Raw genomic sequence first — 25,509 nt, 5'->3', positions numbered from 1 at the left:
TTTCAGGGGTCGATAAGTCAATGCCTATCAAGTCGCGGATAAAAACGTAGGTACACGCATGTCGTGATCGAAGTTACACCGAGCTCAATTATGTTATAATCACTTTTAAATCTTCAATCTTGTTTCGTATCGATAAAATGACTTAAGATTTGCGATAAACGAATTATCGAAGAGCAATGTATAGATAACGGAACAACCGGCCTTAGGCTTAGAACCAGTCATTTAAAACTAGTCCATAAACATTTAACGAAGAAAACATGGTGTAACCTTTGCAGCTACGATCCATATCTATGTCAACGCCATCGTATAAAATATGAGACATCATAAAGCTACGGAAGAGACGTCAATCTCCACGAGCAAATTGAATTACTTCAACGTAAAAGAAAAGCACGACAGTTTCATCACGGAGGGAGCAAAATCTGTAATTAAAGTCAAGAGGAAACAAAATAACATTTACTCTTTAATTTCATATATCGAAAACGCGAGGCTTCATCGCGTCGTAGAGAATATCGTTGAATCCAACCAAGCAAGAGTAAACGAAAAAAAGAGAGCCAGGTCTATAAGACACAAATAAGACACGAATCTACCCTGTGCACATAGAACAGAGGAGATACAGGTCTCATCTCTGCCCCATCGACAGATTAATCTGACACTTCGATTCCCCAAGAGAGAGGAACGCAAACACCATGCCGGGGATTCCGTAGAGACAATTCCCCCGGCGGAGAATTCGCCACGATTCGTATTATCAACAAGCCTCGGGTCCTCGAGTTACCGAGCCGATCGGTATCCGATCCTCGAACGCGACGCGCAAGATTTCTTCAATTTCACGGATCCGTTCGCCCCCTTCAATTACCACCACTTAACCAGCAATAATTAGACGTTGTGGGATTGGGTATCACGCTGACGCGGACCTTTAAAGCGAATAAAGTCGAGACGAGGGATAAAAGAAGGGAACGCCCTTCCGGCTTGTTCATCTTTTTCTCCGTCTCTCTGCTTTTTAGATGGATCGTTCTTTACCGCCCTTGGCTCCTTCCTCTCGATCGGCCGCGGCAAATCACGGGGAATCTCGTAAAATCGTGAAAGGCCTGTGCCTTTCCTCCGAGCTTCGGCGACGTGCGTAAGTGAAAAGAACGACCGACCGTAATAATCGTTGCCGCAGAAACCATTCTCTTCCTCTCGCGAAAGACGATTCGATGATTACTAGGGTTCAGATCTGTTTTTATGTTCGTTTATGCTTGTCTATTAGGTCCAATTCTCTATGCTTCTTGTCTAGACTATGAGGAAGATTGAGCGCAGTAAAACTCCGCTAATGCAAAGTTCATTTATTCCAACGAAATTCCAGTTAGCGCGTGATTAAACGAATTCCTAGATGAATCCACTTATTTAAAAGGAAAATAATAAGATTGGTAAACTTTTATTCTATGAACTCTAATTGTATCTAAACTATTTGTCCACTGAAAGTTCATATAGGTGGAGTCTCTGTGATCTAAGTAATGTAGTCTAGAGAGAGAAAGAGATGACCAGCACTCGTAAATATACTAAAACGATAAAATATACTAAAACTATAAAATGCTTTTTTTTTCATAAGAGCATTCCTTCGACAGGAGAAAAAACTACACTCAGAAAATATTTGACACGGATTACATGGGACGCGCATCGATCGTGAAATTCAATCCAATTCTAATAAATCTTCGATGGACTTTCGCATCGATAGGCGATCTTCCGTAATTCGTTTGCGAGTGTCCGCGAGCAATTTCATCTGGGCTGGGTGTAAAAATGGAATTCTGCCATAAAACCGTCCGATGTCCTATTTCTCTCACCTGTCTGTCCGGGACAAACAACCGGGAACCACTCGTAAAATCAGTGGGACATCGTTCCGAGGCCGTCGATACATATTAGATCGAGTGATCAAAAGAGACAGGAAATGGAGAAGGTAAAGCGGGTGAGACGGTGATGAAGTGGCGGCTACGCGCAGGGTCGTACACACTGGGAGCAATACTAGACGTCTTAACGGTAGCGGGCAGATATTTATTGCGCCCATGGGACGCCGTCGGTGGCACCGATATAACTAAATTCGCGTTTATGACCCTGGCTTGACCCACTCCAGCCGCCAATTTCTCTCTTTTCTTCCGCAAACCAGCGAGAAAGAGAGAGAAAGAAACCGCGACGAAATGAGAGACACTGAATCATTCGTGGGACCATTAAATCGTGGATATCGCGACCATGGCACGGGGGATTCTTTCATCGGTCAGATCGATTCTCGGCAGTTGCCGATTCCACGTAAGTAGAAATGTATCGAATTTTATATGAGAAGAAAATTATATGAGTTCCGCAGCAAGTAAATCGATCAACTACTTTTTATTAATTTCTTAATTTCATAAAAATATTTGAATTAAGTCTGCTGTCCTCCTCGTTGTTTTTTGCACGTTTGCATCTCTTCAGGGATCCTCTCTTTTTGGACTATTTCACACAAAAGGTACAAACATTGCATCGAACAATGAAACTAAATATTTAAAAATTATGTATCTAAAATTTGCTAATATTCATTGAAATATAACGTCCATTTCCAGTTATGTAGAACCGAGGGCAGTGGAGTTAAAAAACAATTCTGTTACGAAGGACGGTCTCTGAAGAAGCAAACCGATCAACTCTACTTTTTATTAATTTTTTAATGACATTGAAGTTTCTGATTAAAAAATAACCCCGTCAACCGGTTGAAGAATTTAGCATTGCGTTGAGATATGGTTAAATTGAAACGTTAGATATATAATACCCTGAGAATGTGAATATAATAGTAAAAAAATGTTGGAGTTATGTACGGTAAGCTACGAGAGGGTGAATAGGATAAAATTAATTTAGGAATTGAGGGCGTAAAAATGCCGAGGGGGTAGGCGAATTTTATTTTAAGGCTTCCCTTTTTGGCATCTGCGTATTCCGGCGGTTTTATAACAGTCACGCTACAAGGGTGACTTTATGACGAGTGAAAAAGTATCGCGCGGGGGTGGATAGGATTGTGACAGGGATCGCGCAACGCAATTATTTTTACGCCGCGCACTTCGCACCTGTACTCTTCGCGTCGTAAACACTTGGCGTTACGCTCGCGTTGACGACAAGCCCGGTATTCAACCGCGAAAACTTGAAAACAATAGAGCCATCCTGAGCTTACCCTTTTTTTAGCGTCAAAAATTCAATATTGCATTTCGAGCTTCTTGATAGATATCTCTCTTCTGTATTTTCAGATCTTTACGAGATGTAATTTTACAGTACTACGATTGTCTTAAAAATGACTTAAACATATAGAAAGAATAAGAAACAAACATCTTTTATAGATAGAAACTTAACTGCGTAACTCCATCTTTTCACAAACTTGTTGATTTTAATGTCAGAGCGTGTATCGTACTGAACTTGTCAGAAATCAAACGATTTATCTAGACGAAGTTGATCGGTTTAACTGCAACGTTACAACAATGTGACTCTAACGTAACAACTATGACACGAAGATAAGTTTTACGAAAAGATTAAGTTACAGAGCCTCCTGAACTATCACCCCGATTCGGCTAATCCACTGACCTTGGTCTTTGATGCGTGGAAATCGTCGGCGATGTTCCTGAGGTTGGCGCCTACGGTCGCCCAGTAACTTCCGTTGAAGGCCTGTCCAATGTGGCCGCAGCAGCACTTGCAAATTGACTTTACAGCGGATGTCTTCTTCACGGCCGCGGAGCTACCACCCTCTGAAGCAAGTCTGCGTCTTCGCGGTCGTGGCCTTGGGTTTGGCACCGGTGCCACATCGTTCACATCATTGCTGGATTCCGGAAACTGGAATGTCGCGTCCCTGGTTGGGCTGCTGGGCGCAGATACGGTCACCTGGGGTGCAGCGGGCGGAAGTTGCTCCACGGCAGATAACACCAAATCCGGCAGCGGCATGCGAGCCAAATCCGAGTCCACCAGAACCATTGGATGCCGATCGTCGCCCATTCGTCGTGGCAACCGATCTGAAGAACACAAGAAATTCGTTTAATTTCATTCCAGTTTTCTGGGTCCAAAATGTGTCAAGTATCGTTTTGAAAAGAATTTATTCGTGAGAAAAATTGTGTTGCTTTCTTCAAAGATTCGGTTAACTCTGATCTGGAGAGTACAGGAAATTCGTGTCACTTAATCGAAGGTTTGCTAGCCCACAAAATGTTCAAGAGTTAAAGTGAATTCGCCAATAAAGAAGATCGTTTCTTCTGCCTAGAAATCTATATTAAGCCTGATTTAATAGAGAAGGAAAATTTAATTTCAACAGGGGAAATTTAAGTGAAAGTTTATTATAAGCTATTTTATTTTTCAGACGACCGAAGAAGATTTATCGGCGAAGAATGGATCGTTTCTTTTCTCAGGGTTGATATTAACCGCTTCATTCGAATCGATGCTAAATGTCTGTGAATATTACTATGACCTTTACAAATAACTACAGGATGACTTCGACTTTTTTGCTTCGTTGAAGATAAACGTACGATCGAGGATTAGACTTACTAAATCGTGCTTATCTCACGATCTACAAACGTATTTCTAAAATCCAACAATTCGAATGAAATGCCAACTTCAGCTAAATTTCGAGATATCGTGGCAACTGTCTAATCAACTTCGACCGCAATTTGTCAACTTTGCGAACCACATGCGCGCGTCGGGTTTCGTCGGCGTGTCCCATAAATCTCGCGCAAAATTCAGCCGGATAACCGAGCGCCGTACGAGATCGCCTTACGTGCGAGCGTAAAGTTCAAACTTTCTTCGATCATCCGATAAGTACAAGCTCGACGATTCATCATCGCCGTTTCGATCGCTCCGAGCGATCTTTCCGACTGCCTACTGAAAACAGATGGCCGCCGCGATATCGTAATCGACGAAATACGCGGTCCAGCCGATTTGTATTCAGCGTATCTGGATTTACCATCGATAATTAATCGTGGCACAAAGGCAAACGTTGCGTCATACAATGGAAATGCTACGATCTACGCACGCATGACGGCCGCGCGCCTTGCTTATAAGGTTTAATGCCACGCTCTGGCTAGACAACGGCAAAGGCGACCACCGGGTTGCCCTGTAATGGTAACTAACGACATTGTTGGCTAATGATTGTCTGAAAATTTACAACGTTCCGTACGATAGCCTTCGTTCCGTGATTTCGACATATCTAACCTACACACATATAGATGTACACGATATATACATAGAAAGTGCAAGGATATTGTCAACACAGATTATACACTGTACGTGATGGTGCGTTTCTTTGAAAAAACGGCAGAATTCAAAGGAAGAGAAGAAGTGGAAAAACGAAATAATCGAGGCTGAGTATGGTATCTGGCGGTCAGGAAACGCTTGATATCGGACTGCCGCGCGGTGCGTCGGGGTACGCGCGTGTTTTATCGCCGCCAGTAAGCCCGAAGAAGCGTTTTCCGATTGATAAGTGGCCACGCGCGTTTTACGTCTCTCGCGTCGACGCCAGATAAACGCAGTGTAATTCCGGCTGAGAGAACCGGTAAACAGAAATGTACTTGGTCGGTCGCTTGACTCGCTTTTACGACGCCTCCGATAATTAAGAGCGGGACACCGAGGAGGGGTCAGGCCCCGTGGTAATTAGTTTTAACGAAGCCTTTTCGCTGGCTCGGCGGTTTCGTCGCGAGAGAGGGCCTAACGGTTTACTGTTTGCGCCAACTCCGAGACGCAGTAACGCGTTTTACGAACCGCGAAATGGTACTCGTAAACCGAGTGCAACTGGTTTTGGAATTTTCGGAGCGAGAACGTTATCTACCGCCACGGATGCCGAAGACGTAGTTAAATACCTTCGAGAAACAACGAGCTACTTCGCATCACGGAATCAGGTAAGACGCTTCGATCGCACCGTATCATGCGAACGCGTCAATAATCACGTTCGTATCAGTGACGTATTGTTACGTTCTGTCTGGCTCGTTTTGGTTGCGTTGCCGTTAATTTTTGAATTTAGATTAAATTGTGGTATTGTCTGTTATTTAATGCGATTGGAAATTAAACTCCACGTCTCGGCTAACCTGTCTCTGTCGGTTAAACGTGTCTCTGTTCGCGGATCTTCCTTTGATAGATTTTGAATTAGAGAAATCAGAATGTAAAACACGAAAGCAACGATTAAAAGATAATTCATAGAACACAACGTTAGCCCTTCTTCTTCGATCTTTCTCTCCCTAGAATAAACAAAAAACCTATAATATTTTCAGGAAACCAAAGCAAGAATCTTTTACGTATCTTCTTCGAGCTTCGAACACTATCGAATAATAGACGATACGACCGAACAGAAACACGATTCAAAGGTTATAACAGGGTTACAGTGTATCAAGAATCCGATGGCATTTCAAGCTAACAAAAGGAAAGACCAGCAACCAAAGGCTAGGTACGTAATCTCAACTTTCAACAGAGCAAAAATTTGCGAAAAAATCCATCTTTTCACGTCGATAACCGATACAATCATCCACCGACAAACTATGAAATCCATCTTTTCATAAACGAAGAACAGTTCGCGCCTTTGGGCTGCCAGAAACATTTAAGCGCGCGGGTTTTTCGCGCGATGTGCGCCGCGTGCGCGTAAATCGAAGCCATGCGTGACAAAATAACAATTCCTCCGCGCCTCCGGCCGCCATTGTCTCAGGGACCGGTCGCAGTGGCGCGCGCGCGTGCGCCCTCGTGCGCTCGCGCGGTTGCATCCTTGACATTTCGAGTAAACGTCCGCGCTAGCATTCGCACGCGCGCCACTATACTCAGGCCACACTCTCCTGAGGCTCTCTTTCGCTTGTGCAACCCGTACGCGCGCGCATCGGCCACACATCGTCGCCTACTCGCATCGAACTGCTCGATCGCGAAATCTCTAGCAAACGACAGGCTTTTCACCGCTTGCAAAACAACCGCCGCGCTTATCCGAACGTATCGACGGTCTCGCTTCGCTTTCTACCTCGCGATTTTCCTCGTAAAATGTCACTACACACACATGCCAATATGTATATTGGATGGAACACGAACCTGGTGTGAACGCCAGCCTATTCCAAAACCGATTTATGTAACGATCTGTTGTAATTATCAATGCACGCGAACGATTATTAGCACGGATTCTGTCAGCTCGCGATTTACGACCGCCTTCAGCATGACAAACGGCCAGCCTAATTCTAATTTATGCCCCGGGGAAGTTCGACTATATTCGACCTTTTACAGCCGCGCAATTTTCGCGCGCTTTCCTGTGAGATTCAAGGCGACCCGCTTTTACTCGCGTTACGATTTCATTCGCTTTTCTTCTGGTTCCACGGTACATAATATAATAGCAAGATATTAAAAGTTTGTCGGTAACTTGAGTTCTCGATAAGCCAGTTCTTCGCGATGCGGTCGAAAGAACTCGTCTTCGTGAGCGGAGCAACTAAAGGGGGAACGAGAAGAGCACGGCTCGCGCGTCCCATAAAAGCGTTCGGGGCAAAAAGTGCAGCGCGCACGTGGCCAACACCCGCATGCACGCTGCGTTCGCGGTCTCGCGCGCGGACATTGGATCCGCGTGCATCAGAGAGGACGTGCACACGCGGTTCGAGGGCGGGGACGTCGGGTTGGAACCGACGAAAAAGACTCGAGAGGAGAATGGTCGTACACAGAGGGGACGTGAAACGAGTATATAAAGAACAAGAAGGTTGGGACAAGGAGGAGGAGGATCGTGAGCCAACGAAGAGGGGGGAGAGGCGTTTAGACAAAAAAACGGGGTTGACGAGACGAAGCAAGGAATGTACGGCTAGAAAAAAAAGAGAAGTTCCACGAAGAGATAGAGCGGTGGAGATAATACGCGGTGGAAAAAAAGGGAACTCGAGAAAGCAAAAACAGGAACAAGAAGGGAAAAAAGAGAAAAGTGGCGGAACGAGGGGGAAATTTCGAGTGTACACGGACCAGCGGGAACACGCGAGAGACAATGTACATTATGTACACGCGTTATGTCAAAGAGGCAGAAAGAGAGACGAAAAAAGGGCGAAGAGTGGGAGCAGATTGAACGCTGGCAGCATATGCGAGCACGTGACTCACATGGAGCGCCCTTTGTACGCGTAAGTGCAACGCAACTTGTTACAGTATACGTGTAACGTCAACCCTAGCAGCGCGAGCGCGATCTCCCGCACCTATGTGTGCGTAGGTGCGAGTGTACGTGTGCCTGACAGCATACGTGAGCAGTGGTGAACGCTCAACTGCACAAAGAACCCCTCTCAAGGCCGCTGCAGCCGCGATACACACCAATGAGACGCGTGCGCGCGCGACGACGACTCGCGCGTGGAAACACTCGCGAATCGCGAGCGGTGTCGAGCGTATACGGGCGAACGCGCGCTCAGTTTTTATCGTGTCACGCTTTTGCGGCTTTTCAGAGACAATGAGACGGAACAGTCGAACTACGTCGTTGCAATGATCGGTTGCTCGTTTCGTCAGAACCTCCTGCTGAGGCTGTAATGGAAATTAATTTTTACGCGATTTGGTAGTCGGTCTTGGAGTTTCCATGGAGTCACTGTTAAGTACGTTCGGTTGATGCATACATATGGGGCGCAGGTGGAAATACGAGATCGGTCTATTTATGTCGATCTTCTGAGTTTAAACGTCACTCAGGGATTAAAAGGGTGAATTTTGAGGCCCTTTTGCTAGACTTTCACCGTACAAAAATATTTTCAAGAAATGACAGACAAGATTCTTCAATCGATTTTTGTAATTACTTCTGCAATACGTCTAAAGAACCAAGTCATTCTCAATGCTTATACGTTACAATGTAATTATTTGATGTAGTTGCTCTGTTTTCAAAATGTAAATATAACATAGTTAAAGTCGTTAATACAAAATTAATTAACGGCATACATTGAATTTTAACGTCGTTTCCTCGTTAAAGGTAGGAAATATGAATTATATTTCTCCATATGATCTTCATTTATAAAGGAAGTCGATAAAGTTCCAAGATATACATATGTATACGCCAGGCACATATTAAATGTTATTGTTAGTTTAACACAATAAAACGTAAAACCACAAATGAGTCACCACGAAGAAAAGTCGAACCATCCAACCAAACTTACACGTGCACGACATTTCTCGTTCTGTAATAGAAAATATCGCCGGGCCTATTCGAGAGAACTGAAGTCGTAAATACGCGATGATTTCTCCAGGATGTGGACGATCGTTCAAGTAACGTTCCTTAAATCGCGCCACGGTGAACGTACCGTACAAAAGCAGCGGATTCTGCGTCTTACTTGAAACTTTACTTCGCTTGACTTTCGAACGCTTCGCGGAAATCTCGTAAAACCTCCAACTCCGATATAAATGTTCCCCACCACGCTACACTAGCAGTGGACAATCGATTCGCGGCGTGCTCCATTTTTTTCACCCGAGAATCGAACGATCTTTCGCCGTTTCGAGTAATTCCCTTCGACGAGGCAAGATCTCGTGCTCGCGTTGTACCAACGCGATTGCCCGGCATGGAAACGGCTACGGTAGATACGTTATCGCGATACGGGCAACGAGAAAATTGTAAAAATGAGGGAACAAGGTTGCGCCACGACGCGGCCGGCCATCGATTTCCTACGACTATCTGATTACCCAATAAATTCTGTCCACCGGTTCGCGAGCACGAAGCCCGATCGGATTCTGCGGTGCAGAAGTCGTATCGAGGAAACGTTCCGGGGCTCGCTCGACCGATTGATTACACTCTTATTGACTACGTGACTCGCGATTTCGTTGTCGGCGGAATTAATCGAGGTTCATAGTTGATTGCTTGCAATGTCTCTGCGCTCGACCTACAATGTATGGATGATGAGGAAATTCTGGTGAAACAGAGAGTAGAAAAATCGTGAATCTATTTTAAGTTTCCAGCATTTCGGTTAATTCGAATGTTTTGATTTGCCGCATGCGAAAGTGAATATGTTGGAGGAAGAAATATTTTTAAAAAAGTCCCTGCGCAAAGATACGTGCCTCTGGTAGATGCGAATGTATTTGCACACCATTTACATGTCGTAATAATTAAGTATAGTACATTTCATATTATTTAGTAGTACTTTTATACAAGCTATATTTTATATAACAAAAAAGGAATATTATGAAGATGAAGCATAGAACTGATCAAAGAACATTTCATCGAAAAGTACGTGGAAATATCCTTTGCAGCACTGTAGATCTGCAACTGGAAGTTATACGCTCGATCCAATAGCTCTACTTGTATCGAGCAACGACAAAGCGATGCATAGCTTCCGTTTGCGGTATAATCACTAAGAAGCTGCACATTGCTGATTATATCGTTAACTGGCGAATCGCCACAGCAAGTTGGTCACGTGTTGCCCCGTTATTCGATGATTATAATTACGAGCGAATCAGGCCTCTCTCTCTTTGTTTCTTTCTTCCTGTTGCATCGCGGCCAATAATCGACCGAGAATCAAGCGGAAACCGATACCACTAAGCTGATGGAACTCGAGATTCCACGAACATGGAATAGTCTTAAGCTCCGGAATTATGCATACGATAAAATATATTCTCTGATTAGAAAATATTCAATTCAATAGAATATTCTATCGCTGTAATGTACTTAAAAAATTCTCTGCTTCGCTTAATACGTCGGTTTCCAATATATTTTATGCGCCTCTACAATGTTGGAGGTATTATCGATAAGTTTTCTAAGTGAACAGTCGCAACTTCCATCGAGAGAAACAAAGAACTGGTTTTGCGAGCTTTAGCTGTCTGCGTGGAACGCATATTCACAGTTCGGTTCAGTTGATTTCAGTATATACTTCGCTTCTTTCGACGCAGCCATATAAACAGTATCGATATTATCATTTGAACATTTCCCATGAATATTCATATCGTGATAATGAAAGCAATATTCATCAACCGAGATGAAACTTTAGAAAACTTTCTCCCTCTTTTAAGCAAAAGAAGAAAACCTTCGACAAACGATCATAACGATTCGAAAGCGATCGAATAATGGAAATCACTTGAAAAAAATTAGAAGTACACTTTGTTTAGAGATCGCTATAATCAGGATGTATTTTGGAGGAGCTCGTGAGGAAAAACAGCGGTAGATCTTCACGCTCGATAAAATCACGATGGCGAGCCGCGATAAGCGAAACCGTACCACGAAGGGTTGAGGTAATCGAAGGAAAAGGGTTGCCGGGCAGATAAAATCAGCCGAATTTCATGTACGGCTGGAGACGCGTGCTCGAGCCGCCTACGAAGAATACGCTCAGGGGAGCGTAAAAATGTATAACAGTAAAAGAGCGGGGAGAAGACAGGAGTACGCTCACCGCTTCGTCTCAATGAATATTAATGATTCCACGGGGCCAGCTCGCGCGAACGACCTCCGAAATCCGTGAAAAGCACGCGGCGAGCGGTACAATTAGAGTTTTAATTAAAAACGACGCGACGCGACGCCGCGGATAAGGATCGACCTGGCAAGAAGAACGTTAATTGGCCGGAACCACGGGCAACTAGCTTGTTAAGTCGAAAACAATCCGTCATGCGAAAAACATCGTTTCGATGTTTGTTTTGGAGAAAAATATCGTGACAGATATTGCTGTACACTTGCATCGATTAGAAGTTCATTTAAATCTCGATAACGACTGACCGAGTACATTTTAGTGGTTTTATAAAAATAAAAGAAGTAGAAGTTTTACTAAAGTATACGTGGAATTAGGATTTTCGGTAATTCGTAGGAAGTTCTATTTATGATTACTCTGTGAATTTTTAAATTTAGATATTCGAGAATTTGTGTACAGATTTAAAATTGCGTTGCATATACAATTCTGTGGAACCCTAAACTATGACTCCGAAAAATGTTGTAATACTTGGAATTCAATTTCTTAGAAATCTTCTAAGGATTCTACGACGGTTGCAATTGTATATGATAAAGATTTTGAAAGATATTAGGAAATGAATTATCCGCTATCTACTACGATTCATATTGTGCAAGTTAACTTCCGGAAGTAACGGAATTTCCCTTATGCATTAATAGACATGTTTTCACGAGCATTGCGTAAAGCAGAACGGGAACATTGCCAGGAATTATACTTACACGGTGTTGATCTGATTCATCTAGAGCTAACCGTCTTTCGTGGACTGGGACGTCAACCAGAATCTCGTGAATGTTTCGCTTCTATCGAAGCGAAAAAGGCCAGAGATAAGTGAGAAAATTCAATAAACCTGGTTCTGACGGATAGATAAGGAAGATACGGCATTGTTCTGCTGACGTGAAGATAAAACGCGACTCACCGGTGACGGTAACGAACTATCAACGAGACGACCACGAAAAAAGAAGGAAAAAAAAGAGAAAAAGAGAAGGAAGGTACTGGTACGATGAATATTTTAAGGGCTCCGCCAATAACGCCAGGCTCGTTGGATGAATGGTAGGAGACGGCCATCGAGGACCGGACGATCGTCAATGACGAATTTCTTTCAATATTTCATCAAGTCTATAGACTACGGTCGGTGCTTTCGTTCTTCGTGTTCCGGATCGATCGTCTTCGGGATTTCCGCTGGGAAAGCCGTGATGAAGTAAATTCAGAATGCAACGATCGATAGGAATTACAATCAGAATTCCACTCGCATAACTTTTTCGAGTAACATCTAATCGAAAAATTCTTTTAAAGGAAGCATAGAAAAAGATAAAGGAATTTTGTATCCATGTAGATAATATAATGGTCGAAATTTTGGCACATCAATTTCTCAGAATTCTTCCATGCAATTTAGCACATTAAAACATTAATTGCTAACATATGGACTATATCTGTTTATGGCTGAAATAAGACCAGGCAAGCTTGACGCATACGCTGCCACGGACGTACAATTATACGCAGAATTCACTGTACTGGTACCAACAGGTTTTTGCGTATATCTCGGAAACTAAAGCCGAGTGGCGGTTGTATGTATAGGAAAAAGTTGCTCAGAATCATGTCTCCGACAACATATTCAAAAAATTAGCGAAATCGGCGATGTGGATAAAATATCGATAATTACCGGTAATTGTCAGTTGTCTCTAAGAGAAGCAGAACGTCTTACATCAATTTCAATGATCAATTATTACGTATTCAAAATCGAACATTTCAAATTCTAGTCCCTAGAATTATTACATAATTGTATAAAATTACCCATCATAAATATGTTAATATACAAAGTTAAAAAAAAAGAGCAAGTTAGCAGTTTGAAAAAGAAAAGGCGAATTCTACTGGTCTTCCGGGAGGACGGCGAGTTCACTGTGAAATTCAGTGCACCGATACGAGCGCAGGCTTTACGACAATGTAACATAATACGAAGTTCAGTGTCGAAGGGTTATCGTTTTACGGACGATATCCGATCTTTCTCTTACCGAGAAATTAAACGCCTCCGATTAGAGCGGAATCGCGGGGCATGGACAGTTCGATTCTCTTATCGGTTCGCGCGATGGGAAAGGGGCGCGGGCGTCATGGTTCGCAGCGAAAACATTAGCGAAGGGGTTATCCGTAACGTTGAAACGTAACGTCGACAACAATAAGACAAGCAAAACGAATCGCCGAGAACGAGAGTGAAAACGGATAGGCGGAAGAAAAAAGAAGCGAGCGTGATCGGGTAACGCGGCGTAATCGTTATTACCGTGGTCGCGTTTACGCGAGCACGATGACGAGGTGGAAGTTTTCTGCAAATGTCACGGGAGAAGACTCGGAACGGGGCTGGCCACAGCTGTTTCTATAAATAACCAACCCCGACTCGATGCAACGGCGCGCTCGCGGTCCGCCAGAATCTGCATCTTCTCTCGAAACCACGCTGGCAAACTATGGTTATTGACCCTCGCACATACACCGTACGCCATCTATTTTCGTTTGAAAAATAATGAACAGACGCGTAATTCAATTTTTCTAACAAGGATTCTTCTCAATTTTCATCTAATTTTCTCTTGGCTTTTGGTAGTATAGAACGTCTTTATCGAGTCCGAGAGGGTTGATATTACATATAATATTATATCTTTGGGAGATCGATAAAAGAAAAAAAAAATGTCTCAAATCAGTGGGGAGGATTCGTGATCACTGGAAAAATACATACGTAAATTGTTTTGAGGAGCGTGATATTTTCAAGGAATGTTGCGTCACTCCAAAACAATAGTAACACACTTGCAACGGCCGGATGCAATTTGTGGTTTCTTTCGGGACACTTCCATGCGCTGCTCGGCGAGATCAAAGGCTCGTTAGCGACGTATTGCCGTGAAACTGCGGCAAAATGGATTCAGAATGCTATCTGACGACGTTTCCTCGCGGTTAATCGCGCATTTCGAGCGAGCAGGGTGCATTGACCCTCGATCATAAGCATTTTATAGGTGGTTTATAAAATTACGGTCGCTACGCAAGTAATTCTGAACTAATTTAAAACTAAAGTCTGTCTCAACTAATTGGCAGTCTGACGTCGCTTTTTTCGCTCTCTGAATAAAACTACATTTATAGCTATTAACGCTACTTCAAAACGAGCAATCGATAAATAATCCGCAAAACATCTACTGTAGTATTAAAACAAAAAGAAAAAGGAAGAAAGAAAAACAAATTTCATAAGACTACTTAATCGTAAATAACTTTCAAGGTTCAACAAATTTACATTAAATTACTCAAAAAGTCACCTCAAAATTTATCGTAAAAATTATTTCATGGTTGATGAACTTCTTCAGAATTGACCATACACCATATACATACGTACTATTTGAAAGCGTGTAAGATACGATATCGAGGCACTCGTCGAGCAATCGTCGCGGCACGGTTCACGGTTCGATACTGCAATCTCTGGTGGACGATCGACATCCGAGATTCGGGGAACGAGCCGTTGCATCGCGTTTTATGGCGCGTTTTACTCCGGTGTGTGCCTGACCATCGGTCTTTTCTCCTCGCTCCTCCTCTCTGTCTCTTTCCTCCTACTCTCCTGTCGATCCGAGCGACCGCGCCGTCTCTTTCGCCGTAAAGGAGGCTCGAGCAGCGGTGCAGGGTCATGGCCGGACATCGTCTGCCATACTCTCGCCTCTACACCCACGCTACATCTGTTATACTCGCCCCCTTTCGCTCGCTGCACCCTCGTAAAGCCGCGTTTCATTATGCGCCGAATATAAGTTACCGCAATTTACGCCTCTGGCTCGCTCCTCTCCTTCTCTCTCTTCTTATCTTCTGTTTTCTCTCTGCGCCAGTCTTTTGCGTGGTATGTTCCAGCAAAATTTCCTTGGTTATTGTTACAATGAAGAAGGATTGCATCGAGAAGAGACAGTTGAGAAACTAATGGACAAAGTTGAAAGCAAGTGCACATGATGGTGAGTACGAGAATTGTGATTAGACGGATTGCAGTTTGAAAGTTTCCTTCCACAAGTTTAACCCTTTCTACAACATTGATGTTACAGCCAATGATATTGAGGCAATCTTTATTTGATTTTATTCTCATCGATGAAACGACAGAGAAGGGAAGTTTTCTTCCCGAAACTAAACTTCTGCTTTCAAAAAGTTTCGCTGCAAAATGTATACTAAAATTTATTGATCGATCATATAATAAAAATTATCGAATTGCAAAGAGTCGATCGCGATACACGCAACTAAAAATCATGAGGGAACAAGGATGACATTTTTTAGTTACCTTTATCATTCTAATCATTCCACTGGAACAAATAAAAATCATGAATCTACGATCGTCTTACTGAATAGCGTCATTGCTAAGCTTTCGTTAGTTGTAATTAGTTCCAAGCAAAGAAAACACTACTGAACAATGTTATTTAAAGCGAGCGCGAATGTAACAGCAAATATAAATTACTAAAAATTCTGGGAAAAAGCGTCAGAGCATCAAGGATCAAGGACCTAAGAAGACATTGAAACTGAAATCAAATTAATCACGCGAAAGGACGGGCAAATGTAAATCACGCGATGACACGCGCGTTTCACAACCTACGTGTCCTTTTTCTCTCGAACGTCCGCGAAATCACGGCAAAAGGTGTCGGGATATCTCGCAACCATCACGATGGACCGAAATTTTTCGACGCTGACTCATGGGACAACGACCGCTGTCAAATGTATCAGAATTTTCGACAAATCGTGCAACAGCCGACATGAGTCAACGACCTGGACGAAACGACGATCGCTCCGGGACTTTACGAACGTTCGCGTGCGTCGTGAGTCCTACTAAATAATACAAAGCGAACTTCCCTATATCCTACGCCTTAATTTTGACGAATTTGTTGCACCTTCAATAGCGATTAATCGTTTTTTTACATCTGGAAATTGATTAAGAAGTAATTCTTTGTTGGCAGAGAATTTATATATCGAACCTGTGAAACCATAATTTATATATTTGACGCTTAATTTTTAATAAGAGCAAACTATCATAGCATAATGTGCACGGAAAATATATTCGATTGTTACTGTTATTAATGCTATGTATATTGAAACAGACTACTTAATTCTATGTCTTTTTGCTGTCAATGACGAAACAGAACGAGAATTGAAGATTGATCAGTACATGTTTTAGGGAACATGCGATACTTAAAATAACGAACAAAGATATATATCACTGAAAAAGTTGACATTTTGTAATTTTTTGTCGCAACTCGAGTATATCTTGTTGCAATCAGATGTTACAACCACCGAAATATTTTACTAAACGCCCACATAACCCACTTTCTCTCTTTTCCCTGAGGATCGATAAAAAAACTAACATTGGAATTCGGTGACATACTCATGCTCCTACTTATGTATACAATATCGAAGAAAAGCATTTCGGATAACTTCGTGTGTGAAATGAATATGAAGCGAGAATTTTTGAATGATCTATGATTCTTTTATAGGAACTCGATGAAAAACATGATTCTAAAAGTATCTTTCAGGTTTGAAAAGGAAATTGGCTGCAGAGTCGCGTTGTTCCACTCGAAAGTTATCCGCGTTGTACCGCGCGACAACCACGTGTTGCATTTCTAGTGGATATGCAGCGTGCTGTCCTACTCTCGAGTGTATATACCCGCGGCTGCAGCGTGTGAGAAGTGGAAATTAATTGCGTCGCACGTATTATAAATCTCAACGTATTCAGAGTTTATTAAAAAGTAACAATTTTCAATCGGTGTTTACAAAATCATCAATAATGCAAGGAAAAGGGAACATACATTCTTCAATAAATAAATAAATAAATAAATAAGGTAAAAAAAAATAGCTTCAAAGAAAATAACAAAGATCAATTACACAATGTCAGATAAAGATCATTTGTGTCATATATGTTATATATAGGTATCAAAAATTCACAGCATCTGTTCAAAAAACAACAATGACTGAATTTATAAATCCTTCGCGTCGCAGCAATAGCTGCGATATTGCGAATAACTTTTAAAATTGATCTACATAACAAGAATTACGTTAAGCATTTTAATATTTTTTTTTTTGCATTTTGCTTAACTTTTTTCGAGTGTCTACACTTCTTTTTATATTCTCTCGACTAGATCCACCAATCCCCGTAGAAAACGTCTCGTGGACGGTATTGTCATTTTCTCATGCAATTGCCTCTATTTGGTCGCCCTTCGAATTGGTCTTCGAATGCATCTTTCTGAAAAGCCGTCGGAAGGATATCGTGGTAAGACTGGATCTATCCAATGGATAAATGGATACATCCTAGCCATGAGACCGGGACCAAGTGGAAAGAACAAGAAAGACGCGGCCGTAGCACGTGTCAACGAGCCACATGACCACGTAAAGTACGGTAGTCGATTGTTCGTCCCTTTCTATCAAAAGATAAACTAAAGTTGATGCAATAAACGCAACATGTTGTTCATTGCGCTGGATAGTTCGACATTTGTACAAGAACGCGTAGGAAAATCTCGAGAAAGATGCAAATCAATTTTAATAAATCGTTCAACTCACGATTTCGTGACGGATGCTGGTCGTTCCTGTTTCGGAGGACCTGTTGCAGAGCGGCGTACAGAGCGAGCATCAGTTGCTCCAGGTCCTGTCCCTGGACCTCCGCTTCGTCGTCGGACGGCAATATGAATGGGATGGCCATTTCTTGATCGCGGCAGGTGCACTACGATTTTCAGATCTTGAATACTCTGCTGCTCTCTTCTCGTCTCGGCACTGCAATCGAACCAATGTCAGTGGATCAGGCACTACCACTTTTTGAAATTTCTCTCTCGATTCTGTTTTACGCTACTCTCTTTTTCCCGCAGGCACAGAATCGCCGTTAAATCGAAAAAATATCGACGGTTCAAGAGTCAAAGGGGATCGCGAGCACGAATTTTTCCGAGCTCGACACAAAAGGTATTTTCGTGGTGACACACGTGCCTTCGGGCTTCAACGGCGCACGCTCAATGTTCGTCGCCGCGGTTACGAAGGTCTCTATCGTCGTCACTGATTGTCCGTAGAGAAAACGCACGTGGCCAGAGAAGAACGCAACGCGCCAACCAGTTGACGAAAATCGTGATCCGCGGATTTACGGCGATCGAGCAAATAAATAAGTACACGATCGACTGTGCGTGCGATTAGTTCGATTTCTTTCTCTATCCGACGCGCGTGTCTTAATCACGTCGCCTGCAACGCCTATAAGGTGGATCCTCGAATGGATCACTTTCCATGAGTGAGATCTGTCCGCCGTTGAACTCAATCGATTATCGAACTCCGTTTCACGGACGGTCGAGATTCACTGGAATATCGAAGTTTGAGATAGATGGGGGCGCGCTCGCACGTCCGACGATCTCCACAGAGAGGCACGGATGGATGACAGTTCGAAAACGTTTCGTGGGACGATGGCACAAAGTTCAATGTCCTCCGGTCAAATGTACGACACACGATGCACTAACTGAGTCTATTGGCAAAAGCGTCAATTTGCTTTTCTCTTACACCGAGCACAAGCGAAATATCCGCGCGAGAGGGAATAGAACAGGGAAAATTGACTTCTTTCGTCCGTTTCTTCGATTCCCACACACGCACACGGTCGATGCTATATAACACGTTGCGTCTCGCGACTGTCCTCTTTGACGCGACTATCACACGTGTGTACGTAGCAAAAGTGCAAGAGAGAAAGTAATGCGACACGAGAACTCTCGACTGAGCTTAGGTAACGAGAAACACGTCTACACTCCTCGAGATCTAGCGTGGTAATGATTCTGTGCTTTCGTTTCAGCCACTCGGCCCGCACGTTCTGCCTCGCGGCGGCAACCGATTTACCCCACTCCGCCAGCCTCGCGCGGCCGGTTGCTCCAGCAGTGGGGGAACGATGCGCGCGCATCCGGACTCGAACGATGCGAGGAAAGGGAGAAAAGAACAGTCGCTAGTGGGGCTGTGTGTGTGTGAACGTTGCGTATGTGTGATCGTGTGGTTGCGCGTGGTCCGTAGCGTTGTAAATTTACCGGTTAGGGTCAAGTAGGGTAAAAAAGATGGAAGGAAAATCAAAACTTTCGAAACCGAGCGTGGCATGATGTCCCGTGTTTTACGCGTCGACGAAACATCGATACGATGCACTGACTCGAAAGAGTCAGCGAATGCAGCGCGGCCAGAAGATTTTGCGCGCCATTTCTCCAGGTTTGTAACCTCTCCTAACGTTGTCGTTTTTCTTTTGTTCTCTTTATTCCGGTTTTGTATATTAGTCGTATCGTAAAAACGATAGTTCTCTCAAGGATAAAAGATTTTCCTTTCGAGCATCCGACGCGAAACGCTGGCGAAGGCATAGCAAAGCAAAGCAAAGCGTGTAGCACGTAGCAATGCGATCTCGACAGGAGAGAGTGAGAGGGAACCCATACAAACGAGCGGCACGGTTGTATGCACTTCGGAACGGTTCGTAGAGGCGCGTATGACACGACGGAGCGACACTCGAGCGTAACTGCGTAGTTTCTACGAGCAACTTCACGGGGGTAGTTGATGAAGTTTTACCAATACATTCACGTTTTCGGGAAATGGAATTATAGACAGTGAAAAGTTATCGAGAACGACTCGCATTATCGCGATAGAGTAGCTCGAGTAACATCGTTGTATAATTTAACTTATGAAATACGTTCCTGCTCCCACTCTTCTCCTAATAATTACTCAGTTTTTCCATTGAAACTAAGACACGAGATAAAACGGACGTGAAAATACCGACTTCGAACGATGAATAAATCAAAGTCGCCACGGTGTCTTAATTTCGCGATAATTTGCGGAGATGCGACAGATATCTCTGGGACCGTGATGCTTGGCTAAGCGACAATTTTTTATGCGACCAATGAATGGGTAAACAGGAGGAGAAACAAGAATACAATGTGCTCCTACTGTGAGCGCTGATTCACAATGCATACGATACACCCAGCGCACTGTACAATGAAACCACATAAATAAGTATCGGCATATTACTCTGCACGGGGACAATGGGATCAAACAAGAAAAAAAAAAAAAGAAAAAATGCAGAATCGGAAATTGACATTACTAAATGCTTTATATAAACAATCTTATATTATCACTTACAACCTGTAACATTTTATTTCTGCGGTACTGACCTATACAATGCTAATACTATGTAATATAGAATAGTTAATGATTATGTCTCTTAATCTAAGACGGGCTTATAAAAAACTGAAACAAAAACAAAGATCAAGATTCAAAACAAAAGTCAAATTTAGAACTAAGTACTACATTCATTAGGAAGATATTATCGTAAACAATCGATTAATACGTTAAATCAAGATACTCTTTATCCGTACAAGTTTCCAGAATTACGCATAGTAGTCACACAATAGCTTGTTGGCACCGAATAATCATTTTTCGCGATCCGACTTGCAAATCCGTTCTCGCGAGACAAAGAGTCCAACGAAACCGTCGAACGGGCAAAGTATACGTACACGCATTATCCTAAGTACGATGCACCGATTCCAACATGATCGAGCAAGCGAGTCACTCGAATCGACGAACGATCGTGGATTATCTGCATTCACCGGGGCAGGTTGACGACAAGGCACAAGAGGAGAATAGATTAATGGCGGGAACGGCGCCGAGAGACATTGTCATTGGATATCAGATGAGAGAGATCAAGAGAGAGAACACGAACGAGAGAGAGGCAGTTAAAGGCTAGGTGAGTCCTTCGTGTATCGGGGATGGCGTTACAGAGAGATGACATTACTGCCACGGACCATAGAAACTGGAGTCGACGAGAAGAGAAGCGGGTCTATCCTGATGGAGAATGCCACATCGATATTGACAGATCGATCCTTAATCCCAGCTACAGTTTATAGGCAACAATTTCACGCGAGCCACAATCTAAGTCTAGGCAGATGCACGGGTTCTACCGTTAATCAAATTTTCCTGCGCGGATGCAGAAAAATATTAATTGACTGGATTAGCGAAACGTCGATCGAGAACGCGTGCACGAACTACTTTTGCACGTCGCGAACCCTTTCATTCGTTTGTCTGTCCGTACGGTGATTTATGACTGGCGCGTAGATTAGATTTTATTGGGATCTTAATTAGCTGGTAATCTCGAGATGCGGCTACCGAGTTACCTTCGTAACGTGATTGCCATCATTTCTTTGATCCTTTTGCGTTCGAGCGAGGATGGGAACGATTACATCGCTGGAAAACTTGATTTCTCGGCGAAACGGCAAGGTGAAACATTATCGAGAGCGAAGATAATGATAGATACATGAAACAATAGTGCTACTAACGTTTTGTTTCGGACGATCTTTCTTCCACTTTCCTTTTCTTCATAGGTTCTTTTTCTGAATACCAGCCAAATACCGCCCGACAGTCCAAGTTTGTTAGTTAAATGTGAACTGAATGTAAAAGTAATTCTTTCATTTTCACGTAGCATCTAATACGATAAAGAAACGAGTTAAAAGATTGATTTTGCTAACTTACATGAAAGCGATAAGATTCACTGTTTTATCAAATTGTACTCTAGTAACTTCGATCACTACTAACTGCCTCCTCTCCTTTCCTCGCGTTTATAAGGAAGTATAAGCTTATCTTATCTTCATCGATAAGTAAAACAGTATCACTAAGTAACGAAGTATTGAAGGAAACTACTATATGCAGAGCTGGAACGAAAACCATACTTGTATATGATATGTACACGAGATAGCACTTATCGATTGACCACAAACCTCCTAATCTATTTTGACCAATTGGACCTGCATTATTTTCAGCTCTGCGTAATACTTAGCTAATTTATCTATGAAGTTACATTTTTTCAGAAATGAGAGGTCATAACTTTAAATTACCTATCTTTGTCTATATCTTAGTAAGTAGAGTTATCAAATTATCAAAGTCCGAAATCTCAAATAATCCTCATATCACTGTCTTGTTTATTGCACATTCTTATTTAAATTCTGACATAACATATACTTTAAAACATCAAATTCTTCCTTAATTTTATCAAATACATTTTTTTAATAATATTTCACTCAGACCATCTTGAATTCTTCTAAACGCCTGCAAGATCATTTCTACTCCGTTTCTTTTTCAATTATTGTCAAACTATTCTAATTAGCTGTCTGTTTAACAGAAATTTCAATTTAAATAGATAGTTTATTTTTCAAAGGTATCATCCCTTTAGTTCCATAATTAAATATGTCGCAACTTAGTGTCACGATACATTTTCATCGCTTGAAAGCCTTTAATTAACTCTTTATAATAATAAACGCAGAACATTATTTTATGAAAATACACAGTGGCCTTACACCACTGTGATTTTCAACCTGCAATAGTCTATCGAATCGTATGATATTTAGCTCAGCGATTCTAGTCGTCTAACTATCCTTATAGCGATCAACGTTAACGATCCACGAGTTTAGCGGTTCGGAAGTGGCTCTCTGTCGTCGGTGTGGCCCGGGTCTTTCGTTTTATTTCCACGGAAAGCATTGAATCGGTTCCTGGCCGGTAGCGGGCGAGATTTAAAACCGGTAGCACCGTATGCTCCGACTGGATTGTATATTTTTAGAACGACCGGCATCCTCGCGTGGGCGGACACGCTGGTCACCGGTCCAGGAACCTGCACCACGTTGTTTCCAGCGCGCACGATGATCCCCTTTTGTCGGCGGATCACGCTCGTCGCAGATTTCTCAGCGTTCGTTCTTCTGGCAACACGCCGTGAAGCAAGGATAATTCTTTGGGATTTAGGGGCACGCCACCGGTGTTCATTTTTCAAAGAGAAATCTTCGATCGATATAAGGGTGTTAAGAGATCAGCCAGCCGTTATTTCTGTTGTGTTTCTTCGATTTTGATTTTAAAAAGAAGTTTGACGTCCGAATAATTTGAAAGTAGGACATTCGTTTATTGCAAGATTCGTCACATTTTCCGTGAACTTCGGAACTTTAACGGCGATATTATGATATAGTAGGATGTAGTTATTTGGGTCAGCAGTGTTTTGTCATTTTAAAATTCGACCTTGAATTTCCCTTGAATTTTTTGTATAAAATAATCAAACTAGTATGTTGTGAGACATTGCTAGTTTGGATAATTTGAATGCAGAAAGTTTCTCGAAATAATAACAAAAGAATGAGAAAACGCGAAATCCATGGAAATTCGCTGAACCTCATCAAATCACAATCGAAAATTTATTTTACTTCATAGTAACTCTTCACTTTCAAGCATTTGCACTCGAAAAATTGTCGATGACTCTCCAACGGTACTCCCACGAGTAAATTCCTTCTGAAGATTACACACACGAGTGTTATAATCAGTCGATACGTAACAGAAACCAAATAACAGAGATAAAGGAACTGGCGTACGTATTCTGCGTGATTACGGTAACTCAACGATAAAGCTCTACGTCATGCTCCAAAAATGATATTTTGGCGATGATACCCGTCGATCGCCAACGAAAACACGTTTTTCGTCCTTTCTACCATTATACACACGCTGCTGTCGTTTACGAGGTTAATAGTAAGAGCAACGTTAGTAAGCGTCTTTCATACTGGCTGCCAGGCAAAAACTCGCCAGTTGGACGAGTAATTGGCCACGATGCAAGGATACGAATGAAAGTTCTCAGCGAGGTCATTGAAGGCGGACAGGGTCAGGAAAAATCGTGGACGAGAGTTACTTTAATCGTATTTCAACGTTTCTCAAACGAATCGTTAAACATGCTATTAAATGTATTCTCCTCTTAATTATTGTTATATTTTACGTCAGAGTAACATTAAACTCTCGTGCAGTATTTCTATTTGTCTAGAATGCCGTACTGAAATTGTCGTAACATGTTACAAGATTGACGAAAAAGTGAGTCAGAATTTTATTCGATTAAATATACTTAAGAAAAGCGACGGTGAAGCTTTATAAATAATCGTAGAAAATGCGAACTAGGCTTTTTGCAAGATTTCTGATATTGCAGTTGTCTTTAATGAAAACAATTACATGTGCAATTTCTTTTGTAATGATTCCTACATGCAATGTAGATTTAATCTACATCCGTTGTCCGGTAACTTAATTTCGCGTAAAACTTGAAGCAACGAAATTAACGTACAAAAAAGCAGCACGATTGAGAATCACATCCGAAAGGTGACTCAGCTTATCACGTAGATGGTACGAATTGCATTTCTTATCATTTTTTATCGGATTATCGGGTGCATTCACCCTATCCCGCCGGTTCATCGAACTAGATTTATTGCTTGTTTTGTGCAAATGTCGACTCGCCGGACCGGAAAGAAATTATTAAAACGGCGTAATGACCTTACGGCGACGTACCACAATAAAAAAGTCAGTAACCAAGCGCAGTAACTAAAAAAATATAAAATGAATCGAATGACAATAGCCGGAAAACTGTGGCCGTGCATTATTTGTAATTCACGAGCGAATCTCGTGTCTCAAGCTTACCATAACGATTTCATTCCATCGTCAATGTCATTACGTTCCAAAGTCGCAAGAATTATCGTTCGTTCCATCGAATTTACAAATTGAGTGTTTTATAATATGTCGTGTAAACAGGACGAAAAGATGAGATCGATTCGTGTGAAAATCTTAACCAAACAGCAATAAAAACGATTTTATCTTTCGGTGTTGAAACAGGGTCGTTTGATAAGCATCAGAAAAAAAAACCCACTTACATCTATAGTCATCGCTGATTAAAAGTTACAAAAGATTCCAGTGAGTGATAATCGAATGATCGGCGAAAACGTAAGAACCGGGCATCGATATCCAATTACGTGTCCCTTCGGGTTTTCCTCCTTCTTCGTCTACAACGAGCAACGTATTTGCAAATCGCGTCAGAAATACACGTTTTCACTTTTATCAGCGAAAAGTGTGATAGAACGACGAGAGAAACACGTGGAAAATTGTTGGATTTCGTAGCGAAATGGAGCGCATGGAGATGGATTTATAGAGTGCGCAGGTGCGAAGACGCGACTAATATCGGCAATTTTGTAATTCTGAAAGCGTCCATTCGGTAAACGCGTACCGAGCAGTCGAAGTGAAAGAACTCTGCGTTCCGAGAAGTGCACAAACGTCAGTCACGAAAGCACAGAGACACGTGCACGCGGGCACACGTAACGCGATGGGATTTCTCGATAAGTGAACACCTCAATGTCAGAGGAAATTA

The 25,509-nt window shown here is 42.4% G+C and overlaps 1 protein-coding gene and 1 long non-coding RNA gene across 6 annotated transcripts in view; one reads left to right on the top strand and one right to left on the bottom strand.

The window, feature by feature from the left end:
* Positions 1-19,167, bottom strand: part of LOC126868330 (uncharacterized) — a 33,660-nt gene extending 14,493 nt beyond the window's left edge. Inside the window, exons 1-2 of one of the 3 annotated variants that reach the window (XM_050623668.1) lie at positions 17,883-19,167; positions 3,571-3,992 (exon numbers count right to left, since the gene is read on the bottom strand). In XM_050623668.1, the coding sequence (XP_050479625.1) occupies positions 3,571-3,992; positions 17,883-18,021 (561 nt within the window). In that variant the 5' untranslated portion in view covers positions 18,022-19,167. Of the gene's footprint in view, positions 1-3,570; positions 3,993-17,039; positions 17,744-17,882 lie in introns of those variants that run through there. The other 2 variants (XR_007690576.1, XR_007690575.1) reach the window with 2 other exon arrangements.
* A 59-nt stretch (positions 19,168-19,226) lies between these two features.
* Positions 19,227-25,509, top strand: part of LOC126868346 (uncharacterized) — a 107,360-nt gene continuing 101,077 nt past the window's right edge. For all 3 annotated transcript variants that reach the window (XR_007690589.1, XR_007690587.1, XR_007690588.1), the window contains exon 1: positions 19,227-19,535. This is a non-coding gene — a long non-coding RNA (uncharacterized LOC126868346). The remainder of the gene's footprint in view (positions 19,536-25,509) is intronic.

This window comes from Bombus huntii, chromosome 8 (genome assembly GCF_024542735.1).
Source record: "Bombus huntii isolate Logan2020A chromosome 8, iyBomHunt1.1, whole genome shotgun sequence".
NCBI classification, from domain to species: domain Eukaryota; kingdom Metazoa; phylum Arthropoda; class Insecta; order Hymenoptera; family Apidae; genus Bombus; species Bombus huntii.
The sequence above is the reverse complement of the archived record's forward strand: the minus strand, read 5'-3'. Positions and strand labels throughout refer to the sequence as shown.